Here is a 22,800-nt window from a genome sequence, read left to right on the forward strand (position 1 = left end):
TTTTCGTTAAAAAATAGAAGTGGCATGTTCTTATCTACTAACTGCATTTGTTTTATGAAGATGCTTGGATGGAGGAGCAAAGGATTTCATCCTGAATTAATTTTACGTCAGTTATTGATTCTACTAATACATATTCCACCTCACATGACCCCGTCAGAAACAAGTTTGTTTTAGGTAGGCCATGTACTCAAACGAGTTCCAAAAAAAATCCCCACCAAAAAATAAGTTCCAAAACCCCGGGTTCGCTTTTCCTGGCAGAAAATTGAGCGCCTTTTCACTGAAGTTGTGCGTGTGCTCAATCAATCTTCTGTGGTGTAAACTTCACTGAACCTGGTTCACAGAGCTGTTCATGTGAAGACTGCCCACTTCATGTGTTCAGTTCATGAGTGTGCTGCTTCCGTCGAGTACATCCACGGAATGAATTTGTTTATTTCTGTGTTCTACTCCCATTTCAGTCTTTTACGATGCTATAAAATGGGGTCACAAGCATTATACATATTGTAAAAAGAATCAGCGATACATGAGCACGTCCTCGTTATTTTGCTGTGCCGCTTCAGCAGAACACAAGTGCGAAGTCTCTGCACTTCTCGGTTCCGCAGTAATTCGTGTAACTCACAAACGAAGGAAACATTACTCAACAAGGTAGTAAGAATATCATCACTACTTCCACAACTTTATACGTCAAAACGATTTTCCAAACGATTGCATGCACCTTCCAGTTTAAAAAACAATGATTACATCCATATTTACAAGCTCTGCACTTATGCAGAACACACAATCTTCCAGCCCAATGAGGACATGAATAGGCCCTCCAACTTGGCAAGCTAGCTCCAGGCATTGTGACACACGATGTCAGGCGGCTCGGGCCTCGCCTTCACCGTCGTCGCTGGCGTAGTGGAAAAGCAGCGCCGACGCGTGGGCAGTGGAATACGGCCTCGTCGGTGGCACGTGGCGACCCACTCGCGGTAGACCGCCCGCAGGTAGCTTCCCACGCAAATCCGGCACGACGCCACGGCGATCCCGTGGGTTGTTTGGGTCATGGCAGTCGTTTGGCCTATAGTACGTTATCGACGGCGCCAACTGTTCAGCCTCAGATGTGACATGTTTTCTTGTGCCGTTCATCACGATATAGAGATGGCTGCCGTGAAATGAGGGAGGCTGAGGCGGAAACGAGGCCGCCGGAGGCGACGGATTCCCTTCGCCGGAAACTCGGTCCTCGTCGGGTGGCTGCGTAGGGGGGTCACCGCAGATCCGGCCGCGCTCTCCCAGTGTCCTCGCGGCGGCGCCGCCGGGAGGAAAGGAGGGACCGACGGGATCGGGCGGGGATCGTAGCGCCTCAACGCAGAAGCAGATCGGACGGGAGGAGAGAAGATGGACTCAATGGCGGGCTATGTTTTCTGTCGGGACAGATCCGGGCACCTGGACCGAAGGACGTCTTCGATTCACTCCGCACTCAAACTGGCTGGCACTTCTCGATTTGGAGAACGACGTCCTCGCCGGCGAATACTTTCCGAACAGCGGCATAATCGAGGTAGGATTTCATTTCAAATTTGATGCGTATGAAGTGGTTGTTGGCGAGTGTGTGCAGATCGATTTGCGTCCTAAGGCGCCGGAGGTGGTCGATCTGACGGCACCGACGGCCCCTGCACGACCGGGCGGACGATTTTGGTTACTTTTGGAGAGCGAGGACGAAGAACAGGTGGAGGTTCGTGTTCCCACAGGAACGCCTTTGACCTCGCAGGTTGCGAGTCCGTTGCCGGAGCCCAACGCCACAACAGTTCGACGTCGATCAAAAGTTCAAATCTCCAAACCGTCGATGAAAGCATGGATCGGACCAATCCCTAAGGTAATCCGTGAACCTGTAACTTTGTCAGAATTTTTGCCGGAAAATTGGACTATGGTCACGCAGAAGAAGAAGAAAGGAAAGATTGGCCGGCCACCGCCGCCGCCAGGATCGCCGGTGGCGAGATCGGCGAGCGATATTCGAGCGGCTAGACGGGCTCGTTTGAATACGTTATTGGGCCTTGGGCCTGGGGTGGATGCAGCGAGGGATGCAGCGACGGTCGTGGGTTCTCTAGGATTGGGCGAGGCCCAGCCAGAGGCCCAAGCCTCTTTGCATCCACATCATGCGGACGTGCATGTATCGCCGCTGCCAGAGAAACCATCGATCGCGTCTAGGGTTTTGGCTTCGGGGTTTCCATCGCTAGGCTCGGGACGGGCGAGGAAAGTTTCCTGCGCATGCGACATGACAGGACGGGGGCCGCCTTCTGCTGTTGGCGCCTCTCCTACGGGTGGTTCTGGTCGTGGTGCTCCGCCGGCCCTTGGTGCAGCCGCTGCGGGCGGCGTCGGTCGTAGCGCTCTGCTGACCGCTGGCGCTGGTGGCACCGGCCGCAGCGCCCTGCCGGCCGGTGCGAAAGGCAGTGTCGGACGCGGCAGCCTGCCTCCTCAAAGGTCGTTGGCTGCGGGGATGCAGCCCAGAGCCGGAGCCGGCCGGGGTGCTCCGACCGCCCCGCGGCAGGTTCCGGTGGTCGATTCTGCCAGTTCTCAGGCGTTGACACATGCTGCTCAGACCAACGTGCGCCAGCCGGAGGAACCAATTCAGCCACCGGCAGCCAAGACACTGGCCCTAGGAAGGGGTCGCGGTGCGCAAGGGCGTGGTGGATATAGTGGTTACAGTAGAGATGGACAGAATTTCAACCGCTACAGGCAGTGGGGAGATGATGGATATGATGCATATGGTGAGGGACTGCACCGTGGATCTTCGTCCGGTGGCGGCCGGGGATATAATCGATATTCTGATGAGGACGCAGGACATTTTCAAGGTCCGCCCGGTAATTTTGTTGAAGGTGTTGCCGGACCCAGGGATCGTTTTCGAGGTGGATATCGTCGCGGTGGGAGAGGGAAATGGCCACCACCGCCACGGCACTACCCACCGCCACCACCGCCAGCTATAGAGATGGCTTCGGGCGAGGAGCTCGAGCACGGTGCAGCTAAGGTGGGAGACCCATCCACGCTACCCGCAGCGGCAGTTGATGCGGTTAGGGCTTTGGCAGCAGTGCAGGTTCCGGTGACTTCGGGAGGGACCAAACATCGGGAGGGCACGTCTGACAAAGGGTCGGAGAAAGCGGAGGGAGAGAAACTCTCTAAATGGGCGATTAAGAAGAAGAAGTTGCCTTGCTATAGATGTGGTGAGCCGGGTCACTTCGTGGCAGAGTGTACGAATGAGCTTTGCGAGTATTGTCTCCGCTCCCAGCATGTGACCGGGGAATGCCCTCTCCTCTCCGGTCCCAAGCCTGCCATTAACATTTTTGGGGTCTGCTGTAAGGAGTTGATGTTTTTGAGACACCGGAGGTCGATCCTCTACCACAGATGGTTGAGAGTTCTTTCCCGGTAGCTATCAGAGTTACTAATGGGCAGTTGACCGAGGCTCAGATCGTCAGACAGTTACGTGAGTTAGTGCCGGGTAATTATCAGTGGCTTCTGGAGCAGTTAGATGGTCAGTCTTATAAGGTTGATTGTCCCACTAAAGAGGATCAGATGCATTTTCTTAAGTGGGGTTTATGCAGAGTTACGAGCACAAACATTGTTATCGCTTTCGACGAGTGGAAGCAGGAGGAACCTGAGGGTACACCTCTACAGAAGGTATGGGTTCGTTTTTATGGGGTGCCACCTAGATATGTAAAACACTTTCTGATTGCTTGGAGTTTGGGTGGTCTGATTGGTAAGACAGAAAAGGTTGACATGCCTTTCACTCGCGCACAAAATGCTGCGAGGCTGTTGGTCAGTGTGGTGAGTGTTGAGCATATACCAGATGTGGTCAGCTGGACACATGCTGGAGTCACTTATATCTTAGAGCTCGAGATCGAGGATACTACAGTCTCCGAGGAGGGGGATGGGCCACATGACATGGATACGACTGAGGGTGGCGGCGCGCCCGGGAACCAGGAGAAGGGGGCCGATGATACACTGCCGGAGTCGGACAAGGGGCCTGCGCCAGATAAGGTAGCCAGTTCTACCAAACAGGCGCCCTCGTCCACTACTCCGATGAACACGCTTCGCTTTGGTTCTTTTGCATCGGGGTCGGCTCCTAGCCGGTTATGGAGCACCAGGGTTGAGGCAGATGACCTGGCAGAGCTTGAGCTGCCACCAGTGCCGAATCTAGTCGGCGATGTGACGATTGCGGAGTCTACACCCGGGGCGCGGGCCGATCCTGATAGGTTGGCCACGGGAGGGGCGCCTGGACAGGAGGTCTGTGGCGCTCTTCCTATTTTGACGTCTCCGGTCGAGTTGGGGGTGAGGTGCGGGAAGGAGTCCCATGCTATAACCCCCCCATAGGATCATATCTTACACAGTGGCGTGCCGGGGGTGAGATGCGGGAAGGAGTCCCGTGTCGCAACCCCTCCACTGTGTTGCACCGAGAAGGGCGGTCGAGGGACGACGGTTTCCGCGGGTGCCAAGGGGGACGGGATCAGTGAGCAGGCGTCTCCACGGTCTTTCTCCCCCGTGACACTCGCGACGGAGGTCCACTCCACCACGCCCTACCCTCCTTCACCGACGATAAGGGAGGGGCGTGGGAGTCCTGACCGCACCCTTTGCGGGAGGACCACGGAGGAGCTCATCGCCTTTGGCGGGATTGCGGATCCGGTGTCGGCTGGCAGGCGTGTCAGCAACGGGATCCAGGGACAGCCGGATGCGGACGACCTGCACCTAGCGCGTGCCAAGAGGGCCGCCATGCTTCGTCATGCTGAGATCACTGCAGGTACGTCCTTTGATATGAGTTGTTCCATTTTACATTTCTCTGAGAATGAAATTGTTGATAAGGCAAACGACTTAGGCATTTCTTTGGGGTCAAATGAAACCGAGGTCGTCAAATCCGTTAATGATCTTTTAGACATGGAAGCGGAGAGGGCTTCTGAGATCATTCATAATCTTGCCTCTATCCAACCTTTGAATGAAAATGACATGAACAATTTAGGAATTAATGATCTTACAAATATTTGTAATAATCTCTTACCGAGTGTCGAGGCTGAAGAGGAGGAGGATGTTGAGAATACAGATACGGTGGAGCCTCTCTTGATGGAGGAGGCACTGTATGTCATAGATGATTCCTTCGTACCGCAGGGTGTTGAGGAGAAGCCCAAAAGACCCTGGAAGCGGAAAATTTATCCTACTTCGGCAGTACGCAGAAGTGTTAGAGTAAAACTTAAGAAAAAATTCCATGATGATTTATGAAAGGACTCTTTTGGAATAGCAGAGGTCTAGCAGACTTGGCTAAACAAAGATTCTTAGCAGAGACAACTTTAGAGCATCACTTAGATTTCATTGCACTTTTAGAAACTGGACGAGATAATTTCACATCCCAATTCCTCCAAACCCTTTCCACTGGTATCGACTTTGACTGGCACATTTTACCTCCTAGAGGAAGATCCGGAGGGATTTTACTAGGAGTACGGTGTGAGACGTTAGAGGTGCTTAATGTGGTGCAGGGAGATTTTTCGGTTAAATTCAGGGTGAGATCAAAATTGGATGGGTTCCGATGGTCGCTAGTTGCAGTATATGGGGCAGCGCAACCTGAATTTAAACCCGATTTTCTTGCCGATTTAGTGCGGATTTGTGGAGATGAAAATCTGCCATTACTAGTCGGGGGAGATTTTAATATCATTCGGAGAAGAGAAGAAAAGAATAATGACAATTTTGATGGACGTTGGTCTATGATGTTTAACATGATTATCGAGAGCCTCAATTTGAGAGAAATTGAGCTCACCGGTAGACAGTTTACATGGGCCAACTCGCTACCTACTCTGACTTATGAGAAGTTGGATAGGGTACTTGCTAGTGTGGAGTGGGAACAAAAATAACCAATGGTGTCGGTTCATGCGATGCAAAGAGCGATCTCGGACCATACACCACTCTTTTTAGATTCGGGAGAGGCTACCCATGTTGCAAACAAACACATCTTCTCCTTCGAGCAAAGTTGGTTTGAGCGAGAAGGATTTATGGAGATGATTGCACGCGAATGGGATAAACCAGTTATGGGTAGGACACATGTCGAGAGATGGCAGAATAAGATTAGACACCTCCGACAATTTCTGAGAGGTTGGGCCAGGAATGAGAGTGGGATTTATAAGAAGAAAAAAGAAAGTCTAACTCAACTCATTGAGGCACTAGATGTAAAGGCTGAAACCACTCTTCTTTCTGTTAATGAGCATCGCACCAAGTCTGAGGCTGAGCAAGGCCTACGTGCTCTCTTGAGAGAGGAGGAACTCAAGCGGGCGTTGCGTGCGAAAACGCTTAAGGTTGTCCAAGGGGACAACAACACACAGTTCTTCCATATGGTTGCAAATGGTAAACATAGGAAGAAGAAGATCATACAGCTTGAACAGGACGAAGGAACAATCGTGGGGCATGAAAATCTGAAAACATATATTTCCAACTATTATAAAAGCCTTTTTGGACCCCCGATTACTTCCACGGTGTCTCTTGATGAGTCGGTGATTGATGATATACCTCAATTACAGGCAGCGGAGAACGATGTTCTCTCTGCACCGTTTACTGAAAAATAAGTTCATCTGGCCATAACTCAAATGAAGCCGAATAAAGCACCGGGACCAGATGGGTTCCCAGCTGAATTCTATAAGAAATGTTGGCATATCATTAAAGATGATCTTATGCCTATGTTTCACGATTTTTTCGATGTCCATTTGGAGTTGTTTCACCTCAACTTTGGTATTATAACATTATTACCGAAGAAGAATGAGGCGGTCCGAATAGAACAATTCCGACCCATTTGCCTGCTGAATGTGAGTTTTAAAATCTTCACAAAGGTAGGAACCAATAGATTGACACAAATTGCTCACTCAGTGGTTCAACCTAGTCAGACAGCTTTCATGTCTGGACGACACATACTCGAAGGAGTGGTTGTCTTACATGAAACACTCCATGAGATTCACTCAAAGAAACTAGACGGGGTTATCTTAAAAGTGGATTTCGAGAAGGCTTATGATAAAGTAAAATGGCCTTTTCTTCAGCAGGTAATGCGTATGAAGGGTTTTAGTGAAACCTGGAGGCACCAGGTGGCTACTCAAGTCCAGAAAGGTAGTGTCGGAATTAAGGTGAACGATGACATCGGTCACTACTTCCAGACGCATAAGGGGTTGAGACAAGGGGATTCCATGTCACCTCTTCTGTTCAATATTGTGGCAGATATGCTGGCCGTCATTATTGGCAGGGCCAAGCAACATGGCCATGTAGAAGGTCTAGTTCCTCATCTGATTGATGGAGGGGTGTCCATTCTACAATATGCTGATGACACTATCCTTTTCATGGAACATGACATGGCTAAGGCACGTAACATGAAACTTATCTTATGTCTATTCGAACAATTGTCTGGATTAAAAATCAATTTTCATAAGAGCGAGGTGTTCTGCTTTGGGAAGGCCAAAGAAGAGGAACATACTTATAGACAATTGTTTGGATGCGAATTAGGTGCTTTACCATTCAGTTACTTGGGTATTCCGATTCACCACTGTAAACTATCCAATAAGGAATGTAAATGTATTGAAGAACGAATTGAAAAAAAACTCAGTTGTTGGAAGGGAAAGCTAATGTCATATGGAGGTCGACTAGTTTTGATTAACTCCGTATTGACTAGCATGCCAATGTTTTTACTTTCGTTCTTCGAAATTCCAAAAGGGGTCCGAAAGCGGCTTGATTTCTTTAGATCTCGTTTCTTTTGGCAATCTGAGGAGTTCAAGAGGAAGTACCGTCTCGCACGATGGGATATCCTTTGCCGACCTAAAGACCAAGGGGGCCTCGGTATTGAGAACTTGGAAATTAAGAATAAATGCCTTATGAGCAAATGGTTGTATAGGTTAGAGACAGAGCCGGAGGGCATGTGGTCTCAAATCCTGCGCAATAAGTATTTGCACTCGAAAACGCTAGCCCAGGTTACCATCAGACCGAATTCTGGAAGGGACTTATGAGAACGAAGGATTTGTTCTTTCGTAGGATCAAATTCGTGATTGGCAACGGGATGTCAACAAGATTTTGGGAGGACACGTGGCTAGGAGAGACACCTCTGGCCTTACAATATCCTACCCTTCACAATATTTTGCAACGTAAGGAAGATTACGTAGGTATTGTCTTTCAAAATATTCCCTTGAACATCCAATTCCGACGTACTTTAGTGGGTGAGAGATGGACAGCCTGGATGCACCTGGTTCGGAGATTGATTGAAGTTCGACTCTCCAACGTGCCAGACTCCACACACTGGACGTTAACTAAAAATGAGATATTTACGGTGAAATCATTTTATACGGATTTGATTAATTCTGGCCCCATCTCAAGGTCACTTCATATATGGAAGATTAAGGTTCCTTTGTGGATTAAAATTTTCATGTGGTTTGTTCACAAGCAAGTAATACTCACAAAGGACAACCTACTTAAGAGGCGATGGGTAGGTAACTCGCGGTGTTGTTTTTGTGCTCAAGACGAGACAATACAACATTTATTTATTGAATGCCCACTTGCCAAGTTACTTTGGAGAACGATTCATATAGCTTTTAATATCACTCCCCCCGAAGATATTGCGTCTTTGTTTGGGACGTGGTTAGCTGGGGTTGAACAGGTCACGGCAGCTCGTATTCGGATTGGAATATGTGCGTTATTATGGGCTATATGGAACTGCAGAAACGATATGATATTCACCAGACAACAAAACTTAACTTTTTTGCAGGTTATCTTCAGAGCTACAACTTGGATCCGTACGTGGTCCTTACTCACTCCTATGGACTCCAGGGAGCCTTTGGTTACTGGGTGCAACCAATGGGAGATGGTGGCTCGGGCTATATTCAACCGGTTCGGATGGCGGTTGCATAACAGGATAGGAGTCTAGAGAGATTGTCCTCATTATTACCGTACCGGTTGTCTTTGTCCGATTGTACTTTTCAGTTTTTATGCCTTGTGCTTTGCTCCGTTTGTGAGCTGTAAGACCTTTGTGGTGATACTTTCTGAATTTTTAATAAAAGGGCTGCATGCATCATTATGATGCAGAGGCCGGGGGTATACCTCCATTTCCAAAAAAACTGTTCAGCCTCCGGTCGAAATTTGGCTCACGGACAACCAACGTAGGTGTGGGTGGTCTGCGACTGTGCACCAACCGACGTCATGTAGGGCAGGCTGGCCGGCCAGCATTGCATCCGCAAGCTAAGGTGGCGCACACGAGGGCCATGGTCGCCGCCCACGCACGCAACGGAGGTTTGCTGCACGAACGGCTCGCGGTGCGACCTGAGCCGGCCGCACGCACTCACAAGCACGCCAGTCTGACGTCGCGGCCAGCACTGCTTGGGTTGTGAGCTAGGGCCGCATTTAGTTCCCGTCAAGTTGGTACTGAGCGAAAGGTGCAGACAACATGGAGATCGAAGTTCTCTTTGGCCACTTGACCCATGTCGACAAAGACAGGGCACGTGTAATCTATCCCGGATCTTGCGATGCCGATTGCTCAAGAGAAAGTGAGAACTAGTCTCTAAGGATGTGCGCTCTGATTGGTACAAACTAAAAAGACTCAACTGACCGATCAACACACATACATAAGAAAATAGAACACACTCACAATGCAGACAGAAGCAAGTAGAAAGCAAGCAAGGAGCAGGTGAACATCGACCGCTTGAAACCAACATGCAAGAAACACACATATCCAACGAACCACAGGTCTTGCATGCATGACGCGCTTACTAACATGCCTTTTTCCTGACGCATTGCACATTATCCTGGGCACTTTTGCCCTGAGCCTTCCACGCGTTTTTCATCTGGCAGAGGCACGAGTGGCCTCCAAAGGTTACGCAACAGTCTAGTGGAACCTTAATGACATTACCGGCCGAAATAATCCTGTCGGCAATGGTATTTTTCATACCTTCTCCGAAGGTCTTGAAACACGCATTCACGACATTCCGATCAACACCGAGGCACACCGGCGCACCGCCAGCAGCAGGTACCTGGGCCACAGCGACGGCGCACATCAGCGTGACCAGCGCTGCCACGGCAATGAGCCTCGGGGGCATTGCTGCTGCCATGACCAGATCGATGAAGGATATGGCTGATCGAAGGTTGATGCACTCACTCACTGCTTAATGCTTATGCCTGGTGTGGGTTGTTTTCGTGGAGCTAGCACTAGTTTTTATAGAGCTAGATAGGGGTGGGCATTTGGAGTCCTAGCTGGATTCGATTAGACAGCACGTGGCTACCACGCTTGATCACGTGGGCTTGGGCTAGCAATCACCACCTAACCTGACATATTATTCCTCGTGTCGCACTTCTTTCATTAGCTACTAATGACCATCTATCCTGGAATAAATACTGCAGAATGGCGTGATTAAGGATGAACGGAACGACATCACCACCCTAGGTCCCTAGCACAGCTTGGATCTGGTTCTAATTATATTCCTCGTGTCTATTCTTGGACTTTGTGATATTCTATATATGTGCATGATGACAAAATCTCTGCCCCATGCTTTGGACCGTCCCATTTATTTATTGTTTGCCGTGAGCTCTTTTGTGCACCATGGTCGGGGATGTCGCCTCGCGTCTTCCCGTGCTGGAGCGCGCTTGGCGGCGGAGCTCAAACGCGCGTGAAGAGAAGGCGGCACGCTGGATGCCCATTGGCCAGAGGGGCCAATCGATCATGTGCCCCACCTTTGCTTCGTCTCGGCCAATTTGCCTCATCTTAGAGCATCTACAGCAGGCGCATTAAACCGGTCTTAAACGCGTGAGTGACTCGTCCAGTCACTGACCGGTCATGCAAAATTAACCCAAAGGGCCGTCTTAAATGGGTCTTAAACGCCCGGGCTGACCGGTATCCTCGTATCCAGCCCAAATATGAGGCGGATATGGGGCGCCCGGGCAAGCCCACCACGTCGGTCTGGCCCGCTATGGCCCGCAATGACCTCACTCCAGACCCCACAAATATATGATGACCGACGAGCAAACCCTAGTCAAACTAAGTCCGTACTCACTCGACCTCTCTACTTCTCCCTCAAATCCACTTCATCTTCCCCCGCCCGCCATGTTCGACAGTGAATCCGAGCTACCAGAGTGGCTCAAGGCCGTCGGGGATTCCTATGGCTCGTCAGTGCCCGACGAGGAAGTGCTAGCGCTCCGCATTGCCCTCTGCCGGTCGTGCTGGATTGGAGCGCAGCTCCTCTTCCGGGGCGTCGGCGACTGGCCGGGTGGGCAGCAGTAGTTGTGCAGCGCCCGCGCTCGTCCGATGCGCTCCCTGCTGGCCCCTTCCAGGCGGCACCCAGCACCGCCCCCACCTGCCCCTCCAAGGCGCCGCTGGGTGCTTGTGACGCCCCCGATTTGACCGTACACTAATCATGCACGCAAATGTGTACGATCAAGATCAGGGACTCACGGGAAGATATCACAACACAACTCTAAAATATAAATAAGTCATACAAGCATCATAATACAAGCCAGGGGCCTCGAGGGCTCGAATACAAGTGCTCGATCACAGATGAGTCAGCGGAAGCAACAATATCTGAGTACAGACATAAGTTAAACAAGTTTGCCTTAAGAAGGCTAGCACAAACTGGGATACAGATCGAACGAGGCGCAGGCCTCCTGCCTGGGATCCTCCTAACTATTCCTGATCGTCGTCAGCGGGCTGCACGTAGTAGTAGGCACCTCCAGTGTCGTAGGTGTCGTCGTCGACGGTGGCGTCTGGCTCCTGGACTCCAACATCTGGTTGCGACAACCAGATAGAAAGGAAAGGGGGAAAAGAGGGAGAGAAGCAACCGTGAGTACTCATCCAAAGTACTCGCAAGCAAGGAGCTATACTACATATGCATGGGTATATGTGTAAAGGGGCATATCAGTGGACTGAACTGCAGAATGCCAGAATAAGAGGGGGATAGCTAGTCCTGTCGAAGACTACGCTTCTGGACCTCTCCATCTTGCAGCATGTAGGAGAGAGTAGATTGAAGTCCTCCAAGTAGCATCGCATAGCATAATCCTACCCGGCGATCCCCTCCTCGTCGCCCTGTTAGAGAGCGATCACCGGGTTGTATCTGGCACTTGGAAGGGTGTATTTTATTCAGTATCCGGTTCTAGTTGTCATAAGGTCAAGGTACAACTTCGGGTCGTCCTTTTACCGAGGGACACGGCTATTCGAATAGATAAACTTCCCTGCAGGGGTGCACCACATAACCCAACACGCTCGATCCCATTTGGCCGGACACACTTTTCTGGGTCATGCCCGGCCTCGTAAGATCAACACGTCGCAGCCCCACCTAGGCACAACAGAGAGGTCAGCACGCCGGTCTAAACCCTATGCGCGCAGGGGTCTGGGCCCATCGCCCTATGCACACCTGCACGTTGCGTACGCGGCCGGAAGCAGACCTAGCCTAGTGGCGTTCCAGTCCAATCCGGCGCGCGCCACTCAGTCGCTGACGTCAAGAAGGCTTCGGCTGATACTACGACGCCGGGATACCCATAACTACTCCCGCGTAGATGGTTAGTGCGTATAGACCAAATGGCCAGACTCAGATCAAATACCAAGAACTCGTTAAGCGTGTTATGTATCCGCGAACACCGACCAGGGCCAGGCCCACCTCTCACCTAGGCGGTCTCAACCTGCCCTGTCGCTCCGCCACAAAGATCCACTTGCGGGTACTCCTACGAGCCGACCCGACTTTAGTCATCACATGTGTCATGTATTTAGTATATAAGTATATACCCGTGATCACCGCCCAGGTGATCACGGCCCGATAGTATAGCACAGCAGACGGACAAGAATGTAGGGCCACTGATGGAAATCTAGCATCCTACACTAAGCATGTAGGATTGCAGGTAAAGGTATCAACAGTAGTAGCAAGGATAGGCTATGCATCAGGATAGGATATCGAAAAGCAGTAACATGCTACACTACTCTAATGCAAGCAGTATAGAGAAGAATAGACGATATCTGGTGATCAAGGGGGGGGGGCTTGCCTGGTTGCTCTGGCAAGTAGGAGGGGTCGTCAACTCCGTAGTCGAACTGGGCAGCAGCAGTGTCGGTCTCGTAGTCTACCGGAGAGAAGAGGGGGGAAGAAACAGTAAATACAATGCAAACATAAACATGACGATGCGTGACATGACAATGAACAGTGCGAGGTGTGTCCTAACGCGACAGTAGGTGGTACCGGCGAAGGGGGGAAACGTCCGGGAAAGTATTCCCGATGTTTCGCGTTTTCGGACAGACGGACCGGAGGGGGAAAGTTGCGAGTTCGATAGGTTAGGGAGGTGTGGTGGACGAACGGACTGCGTATCCAGATTCGTCTCGTCGTTCTGAGCAACTTTCATGTACAAAGTTTTCCCATCCGAGTTACTGATTAAAAGATATGATTTTCTAAAGATTATTTGAATTTCTGGAATTTATTTATTTATTAATTTAAATTCTAATTATCCAAAACAGTAATGGTGACGTCAGCATGTCGTATGTGTGACATCAGCAGTCAACTGTGCGCTGACCATGTCACCCTGACATGTGGGGCCCACATGTCAGCCTCTGTAGCTAATTAACTGGGTTAATTTAAACTAAAAAAAACTTAATTAGATTGTGGGCCCTACTAGTCAGTGTCTGATTAGGGATTAGTTTAACTAACTAATTTAACTAACTGATTAATTAGTATTTTTATTTTTATTTTTTTAAAGGTTTTATTGGTGGGCCCCGTATGTCAGCTGCTGGGATTGGCCCAGTCAGCATCGACCGAAGTCAACGGGTCAAAGGTGGGGCCCAGGGGCCCGCTGGTCAGTGACCCTGGGGGTGGGCCCCAGGCGCCACGTCGGACGCCGGCGGGAGGGCACTCCGGCGAGCCCGTACACGGCGGCGAGCCTCGGCCGTGGCCAGAATTCGGCCACAGGGGTCCGTTTCACGCGCGCTTGGTCGCGTTCGAACGGCCAAGACGATCCGCGCCGGATGGTGGTAGTGGTTCGTCCGGAGATGGCCGGAAACGGCATCGGCGGTGAGCTTAGCGGCGGCCGGAGTTCGGGGTTGCACGGGCACGGCGATGGGAGGCACGGGAAGGCCAGATGTGGGGCTCTACGGGGCCCTGGGAGTGCCAGGAGCACGCGGGGACCATCGGTGCGGGCGGAGGAGCTCGGGGTGCGCGAGCCCGGCAGCTATGGCGGACGGCGGCGGTCGGTACTAGTAGGGAAGCTAGCAGGAGAGGAACCGGAGCCCAGGGAGAGGGGGGGTAGCGGAGCTCACTGGGGAGCCGTAGGGAGTGGCAGCTGGCTCGGGGGAGGCTGAGGCCGTCCGGCGCGGTGGGGACGAGGACGACGGTTCCGGGCGACGGCGGTTGGCGTCGGGGCGGCGAGCACGGCGTCCTGCGAGGCGGGCGACGGGGGGGGGGGGGGGGGGGGGGAGCGGCGCCGACGTCGGGGCCTCAGGCGGCGGTGGTCGGAGACGGGGGACAGGGGCGACGGGGCGCCGGCGGTGGGCACAGGGGCAAGGCGCCCCGATCCAGATCACGTTCGGGAGGAGGAGCGAGGGGAGACGGGTTCGTGGGGAAAATGGGGTGTAGTGGGCTAGGGTTGGCAGGAGGGAGAGGGGGCCTTTTGTACTGAGGGGGAGGTCGTGGATGGCTTCCACGCAGGGCTCGGGTGGCCATGGCCGGGGGGGATGAGCGCCACGATCCCCCCTGCCTCCCTGTAGCAGAGGAAGGGGACGAGGGGGTGGGCTGGCCCCTTTTGGCTAGATGGGCCAAGTGGCCCAGGAGGCTCTCTTTTTGTTTTAATTTTTGTTTAGTCTTATCCTTTTTCTTATTTTTCTTTTCTGATTTAATTTTATTTCTCAAATTGTTTTAGTTTTGTAAAATATTCATTTAGTACCTAAAATAGTAACATTAATTATACCACTGCCACAATAACTTTGGAACCTAGCTAAAGTAGTTTAGTATTTTATAAAATATAATAGGGGTATAACTAATTGTTTTTGCTGCTGTTGTCATCACTTTAGGGTATTTAAATATTTTAAAAAGATGTTGTTTCTCCACCAATATCATCCATGATTTATTTGTCACATTAACAACATTTTATTTTGACTTTTGAAAACTTTAATTGTTTGCCTTTAATTTGAAGTTGAATTCCGAATCGGTTTTGAACTAACGCGAGATTTGCAACAGTATCAGAGGTGATGTGGCATCATTAGCAGAGTTTTACTGTAGCCTAATTATCCGGGCGTCACAGTGCTGTTGCCGGCGGAACCGCAGCCGGAGTCCGTAAACCTTGTGCGTGCACAGTATATGTGAAAGAATTTTATTCTTGTTTGAATACGTGTGGTATGGTCACGTACTATCGACCGATCTGGATGGTTTGCTGATTCCGACCGACTTCCTCCTATTTTATCAGGATCATACCGGATGTATCCCATACCATACCGTTCCTGACATTTCATTAACTATATTATCAATCCGTCTGTATGCCTGCCTGTAGACGTATATACTAGCTAATATTCTCTCGGTCTCAAAATAAATCTATTCATTGCTTTGGTCAATTTAGTTTTCACCAGGCTTATGCAAAAAAGTTCTAATATTTGGAATATCAAATTAAAACCATTAGATTCAATAATACTAATTTAATTTCATTAATTTTCATATTTTTTCCATAAGTTTGGTCAAACAACTAGTTTGACTAAAGTTATGAATAATAGGTTTATTTTGAGACAAATGTAGTACTAAGTATCTGAAGACATACACATATACTATACAGCAGTTATACATAATATTAATGAATTCATTGCTAAAAAAACATAATATTAACTAGTAAGATGCACGTGCATTGCACGGAACACCAAGATTGGGGATGGACGGTGCCGGCAGCGGCCATCACACTAGATTGTTCCATGGCCTTCTGGATGTGTTGGGGAAGAGATAAGGCTGATTGTTTTGTTTGTAAATATGAAAATAAGTGCGGACATCTTTTTGCAAAACTGCAGCAGTTTGTTTTCTATGCGTCAGATCTAGATCCGACGGCTATTGGTGGATGGCATGCACACCATCATCGCCAACTCAGGTTTTTATAAGAGTAGAGATTAATAGGTATGTCGATCGTTTCCATTTATCTCTAACCATAACTAATTAATATCCCCCAAAAAAACTAATTAATAGTTGTGACGACATACACCATAAGGCCTTCCCTTTCAGGAAGTCCAGAATTATTGCATACTAGTCCCTGGAACAGTAGCTGCACAACTCACAGAATAGAATCATAATCATACTTTGAATATATTATAGGACCAAAAGTCACTTACATTAAAAAGGCTCTCCACTACTCCGATGAACACGCTTCGCTTTGGTTCTTTTGCACCGGGGTCGGCTCCTAGCCGGTTATGGAGCACCAGGGTTGAGGCAGATGACCTGGCAGAGCTTGAGCTGCCACCAGTGCCGAATCTAGTCGGCGATGTGACGATTGCGGAGTCTACACCCGGGGCGCGGGCCGATCCTGATAGGTTGGCCACGGGAGGGGCGCCTGGACAGGAGGTCTGTGGCGCTCTTCCTATTTTGACGTCTCCGGTCGAGTTGGGGGTGAGGTGCGGGAAGGAGTCCCATGCTATAACCCCCCCATAGGATCATATCTTACACAGTGGCGTGCCGGGGGTGAGATGCGGGAAGGAGTCCCGTGTCGCAACCCCTCCACTGTGTTGCACCGAGAAGGGCGGTCGAGGGACGACGGTTTCCGCGGGTGCCAAGGGGGACGGGATCAGTGAGCAGGCGTCTCCACGGTCTTTCTCCCCCGTGACACTCGCGACGGAGGTCCACTCCACCACGCCCTACCCTCCTTCACCGACGATAAGGGAGGGGCGTGGGAGTCCTGACCGCACCCTTTGCGGGAGGACCACGGAGGAGCTCATCGCCTTTGGCGGGATTGCGGATCCGGTGTCGGCTGGCAGGCGTGTCAGCAACGGGATCCAGGGACAGCCGGATGCGGACGACCTGCAGCTAGCGCGTGCCAAGAGGGCCGCCATGCTTCGTCATGCTGAGATCACTGCAGGTACGTCCTTTGATATGAGTTGTTCCATTTTACATTTCTCTGAGAATGAAATTGTTGATAAGGCAAACGACTTAGGCATTTCTTTGGGGTCAAATGAAACCGAGGTCGTCAAATCCGTTAATGATCTTTTAGACATGGAAGCGGAGAGGGCTTCTGAGATCATTCATAATCTTGCCTCTATCCAACCTTTGAATGAAAATGACATGAACAATTTAGGAATTAATGATCTTACAAATATTTGTAATAATCTCTTACCGAGTGTCGAGGCTGAAGAGGAGGAGGATGTTGAGAATACAGATACGGTGGAGCCTCTCTTGATGGAGGAGGCACTGTATGTCATAGATGATTCCTTCGTACCGCAGGGTGTTGAGGAGAAGCCCAAAAGACCCTGGAAGCGGAAAATTTATCCTACTTCGGCAGTACGCAGAAGTGTTAGAGTAAAACTTAAGAAAAAATTCCATGATGATTTATGAAAGGACTCTTTTGGAATAGCAGAGGTCTAGCAGACTTGGCTAAACAAAGATTCTTAGCAGAGACAACTTTAGAGCATCACTTAGATTTCATTGCACTTTTAGAAACTGGACGAGATAATTTCACATCCCAATTCCTCCAAACCCTTTCCACTGGTATCGACTTTGACTGGCACATTTTACCTCCTAGAGGAAGATCCGGAGGGATTTTACTAGGAGTACGGTGTGAGACGTTAGAGGTGCTTAATGTGGTGCAGGGAGATTTTTCGGTTAAATTCAGGGTGAGATCAAAATTGGATGGGTTCCGATGGTCGCTAGTTGCAGTATATGGGGCAGCGCAACCTGAATTTAAACCCGATTTTCTTGCCGATTTAGTGCGGATTTGTGGAGATGAAAATCTGCCATTACTAGTCGGGGGAGATTTTAATATCATTCGGAGAAGAGAAGAAAAGAATAATGACAATTTTGATGGACGTTGGTCTATGATGTTTAACATGATTATCGAGAGCCTCAATTTGAGAGAAATTGAGCTCACCGGTAGACAGTTTACATGGGCCAACTCGCTACCTACTCTGACTTATGAGAAGTTGGATAGGGTACTTGCTAGTGTGGAGTGGGAACAAAAATAACCAATGGTGTCGGTTCATGCGATGCAAAGAGCGATCTCGGACCATACACCACTCTTTTTAGATTCGGGAGAGGCTACCCATGTTGCAAACAAACACATCTTCTCCTTCGAGCAAAGTTGGTTTGAGCGAGAAGGATTTATGGAGATGATTGCACGCGAATGGGATAAACCAGTTATGGGTAGGACACATGTCGAGAGATGGCAGAATAAGATTAGACACCTCCGACAATTTCTGAGAGGTTGGGCCAGGAATGAGAGTGGGATTTATAAGAAGAAAAAAGAAAGTCTAACTCAACTCATTGAGGCACTAGATGTAAAGGCTGAAACCACTCTTCTTTCTGTTAATGAGCATCGCACCAAGTCTGAGGCTGAGCAAGGCCTACGTGCTCTCTTGAGAGAGGAGGAACTCAAGCGGGCGTTGCGTGCGAAAACGCTTAAGGTTGTCCAAGGGGACAACAACACACAGTTCTTCCATATGGTTGCAAATGGTAAACATAGGAAGAAGAAGATCATACAGCTTGAACAGGACGAAGGAACAATCGTGGGGCATGAAAATCTGAAAACATATATTTCCAACTATTATAAAAGCCTTTTTGGACCCCCGATTACTTCCACGGTGTCTCTTGATGAGTCGGTGATTGATGATATACCTCAATTACAGGCAGCGGAGAACGATGTTCTCTCTGCACCGTTTACTGAAAAATAAGTTCATCTGGCCATAACTCAAATGAAGCCGAATAAAGCACCGGGACCAGATGGGTTCCCAGCTGAATTCTATAAGAAATGTTGGCATATCATTAAAGATGATCTTATGCCTATGTTTCACGATTTTTTCGATGTCCATTTGGAGTTGTTTCACCTCAACTTTGGTATTATAACATTATTACCGAAGAAGAATGAGGCGGTCCGAATAGAACAATTCCGACCCATTTGCCTGCTGAATGTGAGTTTTAAAATCTTCACAAAGGTAGGAACCAATAGATTGACACAAATTGCTCACTCAGTGGTTCAACCTAGTCAGAAAGCTTTCATGTCTGGACGACACATACTCGAAGGAGTGGTTGTCTTACATGAAACACTCCATGAGATTCACTCAAAGAAACTAGACGGGGTTATCTTAAAAGTGGATTTCGAGAAGGCTTATGATAAAGTAAAATGGCCTTTTCTTCAGCAGGTAATGCGTATGAAGGGTTTTAGTGAAACCTGGAGGCACCAGGTGGCTACTCAAGTCCAGAAAGGTAGTGTCGGAATTAAGGTGAACGATGACATCGGTCACTACTTCCAGACGCATAAGGGGTTGAGACAAGGGGATTCCATGTCACCTCTTCTGTTCAATATTGTGGCAGATATGCTGGCCGTCATTATTGGCAGGGCCAAGCAACATGGCCATGTAGAAGGTCTAGTTCCTCATCTGATTGATGGAGGGGTGTCCATTCTACAATATGCTGATGACACTATCCTTTTCATGGAACATGACATGGCTAAGGCACGTAACATGAAACTTATCTTATGTCTATTCGAACAATTGTCTGGATTAAAAATCAATTTTCATAAGAGCGAGGTGTTCTGCTTTGGGAAGGCCAAAGAAGAGGAACATACTTATAGACAATTGTTTGGATGCGAATTAGGTGCTTTACCATTCAGTTACTTGGGTATTCCGATTCACCACTGTAAACTATCCAATAAGGAATGTAAATGTATTGAAGAACGAATTGAAAAAAAACTCAGTTGTTGGAAGGGAAAGCTAATGTCATATGGAGGTCGACTAGTTTTGATTAACTCCGTATTGACTAGCATGCCAATGTTTTTACTTTCGTTCTTCGAAATTCCAAAAGGGGTCCGAAAGCGGCTTGATTTCTTTAGATCTCGTTTCTTTTGGCAATCTGAGGAGTTCAAGAGGAAGTACCGTCTCGCACGATGGGATATCCTTTGCCGACCTAAAGACCAAGGGGGCCTCGGTATTGAGAACTTGGAAATTAAGAATAAATGCCTTATGAGCAAATGGTTGTATAGGTTAGAGACAGAGCCGGAGGGCATGTGGTCTCAAATCCTGCGCAATAAGTATTTGCACTCGAAAACGCTAGCCCAGGTTACCATCAGACCGAATTCTGGAAGGGACTTATGAGAACGAAGGATTTGTTCTTTCGTAGGATCAAATTCGTGATTGGCAACGGGATGTCAACAAGATTTTGGGAGGACACGTGGCTAGGAGAGACACCTCTGGCCTTACAATATCCTACCCTTCACAATATTTTGCAACGTAAGGAAGATTACGTAGGTATTGTCTTTCAAAATATTCCCTTGAACATCCAATTCCGACGTACTTTAGTGGGTGAGAGATGGACAGCCTGGATGCACCTGGTTCGGAGATTGATTGAAGTTCGACTCTCCAACGTGCCAGACTCCACACACTGGACGTTAACTAAAAATGAGATATTTACGGTGAAATCATTTTATACGGATTTGATTAATTCTGGCCCCATCTCAAGGTCACTTCATATATGGAAGATTAAGGTTCCTTTGTGGATTAAAATTTTCATGTGGTTTGTTCACAAGCAAGTAATACTCACAAAGGACAACCTACTTAAGAGGCGATGGGTAGGTAACTCGCGGTGTTGTTTTTGTGCTCAAGACGAGACAATACAACATTTATTTATTGAATGCCCACTTGCCAAGTTACTTTGGAGAACGATTCATATAGCTTTTAATATCACTCCCCCCGAAGATATTGCGTCTTTGTTTGGGACGTGGTTAGCTGGGGTTGAACAGGTCACGGCAGCTCGTATTCGGATTGGAATATGTGCGTTATTATGGGCTATATGGAACTGCAGAAACGATATGATATTCACCAGACAACAAAACTTAACTTTTTTGCAGGTTATCTTCAGAGCTACAACTTGGATCCGTACGTGGTCCTTACTCACTCCTATGGACTCCAGGGAGCCTTTGGTTACTGGGTGCAACCAATGGGAGATGGTGGCTCGGGCTATATTCAACCGGTTCGGATGGCGGTTGCATAACAGGATAGGAGTCTAGAGAGATTGTCCTCATTATTACCGTACCGGTTGTCTTTGTCCGATTGTACTTTTCAGTTTTTATGCCTTGTGCTTTGCTCCGTTTGTGAGCTGTAAGACCTTTGTGGTGATACTTTCTGAATTTTTAATAAAAGGGCTGCATGCATCATTATGATGCAGAGGCCGGGGGTATACCTCCATTTCCAAAAAAACTGTTCAGCCTCCGGTCGAAATTTGGCTCACGGACAACCAACGTAGGTGTGGGTGGTCTGCGACTGTGCACCAACCGACGTCATGTAGGGCAGGCTGGCCGGCCAGCATTGCATCCGCAAGCTAAGGTGGCGCACACGAGGGCCATGGTCGCCGCCCACGCACGCAACGGAGGTTTGCTGCACGAACGGCTCGCGGTGCGACCTGAGCCGGCCGCACGCACTCACAAGCACGCCAGTCTGACGTCGCGGCCAGCACTGCTTGGGTTGTGAGCTAGGGCCGCATTTAGTTCCCGTCAAGTTGGTACTGAGCGAAAGGTGCAGACAACATGGAGATCGAAGTTCTCTTTGGCCACTTGACCCATGTCGACAAAGACAGGGCACGTGTAATCTATCCCGGATCTTGCGATGCCGATTGCTCAAGAGAAAGTGAGAACTAGTCTCTAAGGATGTGCGCTCTGATTGGTACAAACTAAAAAGACTCAACTGACCGATCAACACACATACATAAGAAAATAGAACACACTCACAATGCAGACAGAAGCAAGTAGAAAGCAAGCAAGGAGCAGGTGAACATCGACCGCTTGAAACCAACATGCAAGAAACACACATATCCAACGAACCACAGGTCTTGCATGCATGACGCGCTTACTAACATGCCTTTTTCCTGACGCATTGCACATTATCCTGGGCACTTTTGCCCTGAGCCTTCCACGCGTTTTTCATCTGGCAGAGGCACGAGTGGCCTCCAAAGGTTACGCAACAGTCTAGTGGAACCTTAATGACATTACCGGCCGAAATAATCCTGTCGGCAATGGTATTTTTCATACCTTCTCCGAAGGTCTTGAAACACGCATTCACGACATTCCGATCAACACCGAGGCACACCGGCGCACCGCCAGCAGCAGGTACCTGGGCCACAGCGACGGCGCACATCAGCGTGACCAGCGCTGCCACGGCAATGAGCCTCGGGGGCATTGCTGCTGCCATGACCAGATCGATGAAGGATATGGCTGATCGAAGGTTGATGCACTCACTCACTGCTTAATGCTTATGCCTGGTGTGGGTTGTTTTCGTGGAGCTAGCACTAGTTTTTATAGAGCTAGATAGGGGTGGGCATTTGGAGTCCTAGCTGGATTCGATTAGACAGCACGTGGCTACCACGCTTGATCACGTGGGCTTGGGCTAGCAATCACCACCTAACCTGACATATTATTCCTCGTGTCGCACTTCTTTCATTAGCTACTAATGACCATCTATTCTGGAATAAATACTGCAGAATGGCGTGATTAAGGATGAACGGAACGACATCACCACCCTAGGTCCCTAGCACAGCTTGGATCTGGATCTAATTATATTCCTCATGTCTATTCTTGGACTTCGTGATATTCTATATATGTGCATGATGACAAAATCTCTGCCCAATGCTTTGGACCGTCCCATTCGTTTATTGT

The 22,800-nt window shown here is 49.1% G+C and overlaps 1 protein-coding gene across 2 annotated transcripts; it reads right to left on the minus strand.

The window, feature by feature from the left end:
* Positions 1–11,431: 11,431 nt before the first annotated feature.
* LOC141041816 (uncharacterized) lies at positions 11,432–22,428 on the minus strand. 2 transcript variants are annotated; one of them, XM_073509279.1, is made up of 3 exons: positions 22,177–22,428; positions 12,985–13,059; positions 11,454–11,736 (listed from the first exon to the last, which is right to left on the minus strand). In XM_073509279.1, exons 1-3 carry the CDS (start codon positions 22,334–22,336, stop codon positions 11,636–11,638), a joined length of 336 nt encoding a protein of 111 aa, XP_073365380.1. In that variant the 5' UTR covers positions 22,337–22,428; the 3' UTR covers positions 11,454–11,635. The 2 variants fall into 2 exon arrangements, 1 of the variants encoding a protein (XP_073365380.1); XR_012203515.1 differs by lacking the exon at positions 12,985–13,059 and having other exon boundaries at positions 11,432–11,736; positions 22,177–22,265.
* Positions 22,429–22,800: the final 372 nt, after the last annotated feature.

The sequence above is a fragment of the Aegilops tauschii genome, chromosome 2, assembly GCF_002575655.3.
Source record: "Aegilops tauschii subsp. strangulata cultivar AL8/78 chromosome 2, Aet v6.0, whole genome shotgun sequence".
In the NCBI taxonomy this organism is placed as follows: Eukaryota; Viridiplantae; Streptophyta; class Magnoliopsida; order Poales; family Poaceae; genus Aegilops; species Aegilops tauschii.

What these genes read in the sequence shown, in the direction of transcription:
- LOC141041816 (XM_073509279.1), bottom strand. Translation starts at nt 22,336, where the DNA reads ATGGCAGCAGCAATGCCCCCGAGGCTCATTGCCGTGGCAGCGCTGGTC. An exon ending in TTTCAAGACCTTCGGAGAAG is followed by an intron (nt 13,060 to 22,176) that starts GTATGAAAAATA and finishes TCTCTCCGGTAG; the next exon opens with ACTACGAGACCGACACTGCT. An exon ending in CTACTTGCCAGAGCAACCAG is followed by an intron (nt 11,737 to 12,984) that starts GCAAGCCCCCCC and finishes TGTCGCAACCAG; the next exon opens with ATGTTGGAGTCCAGGAGCCA.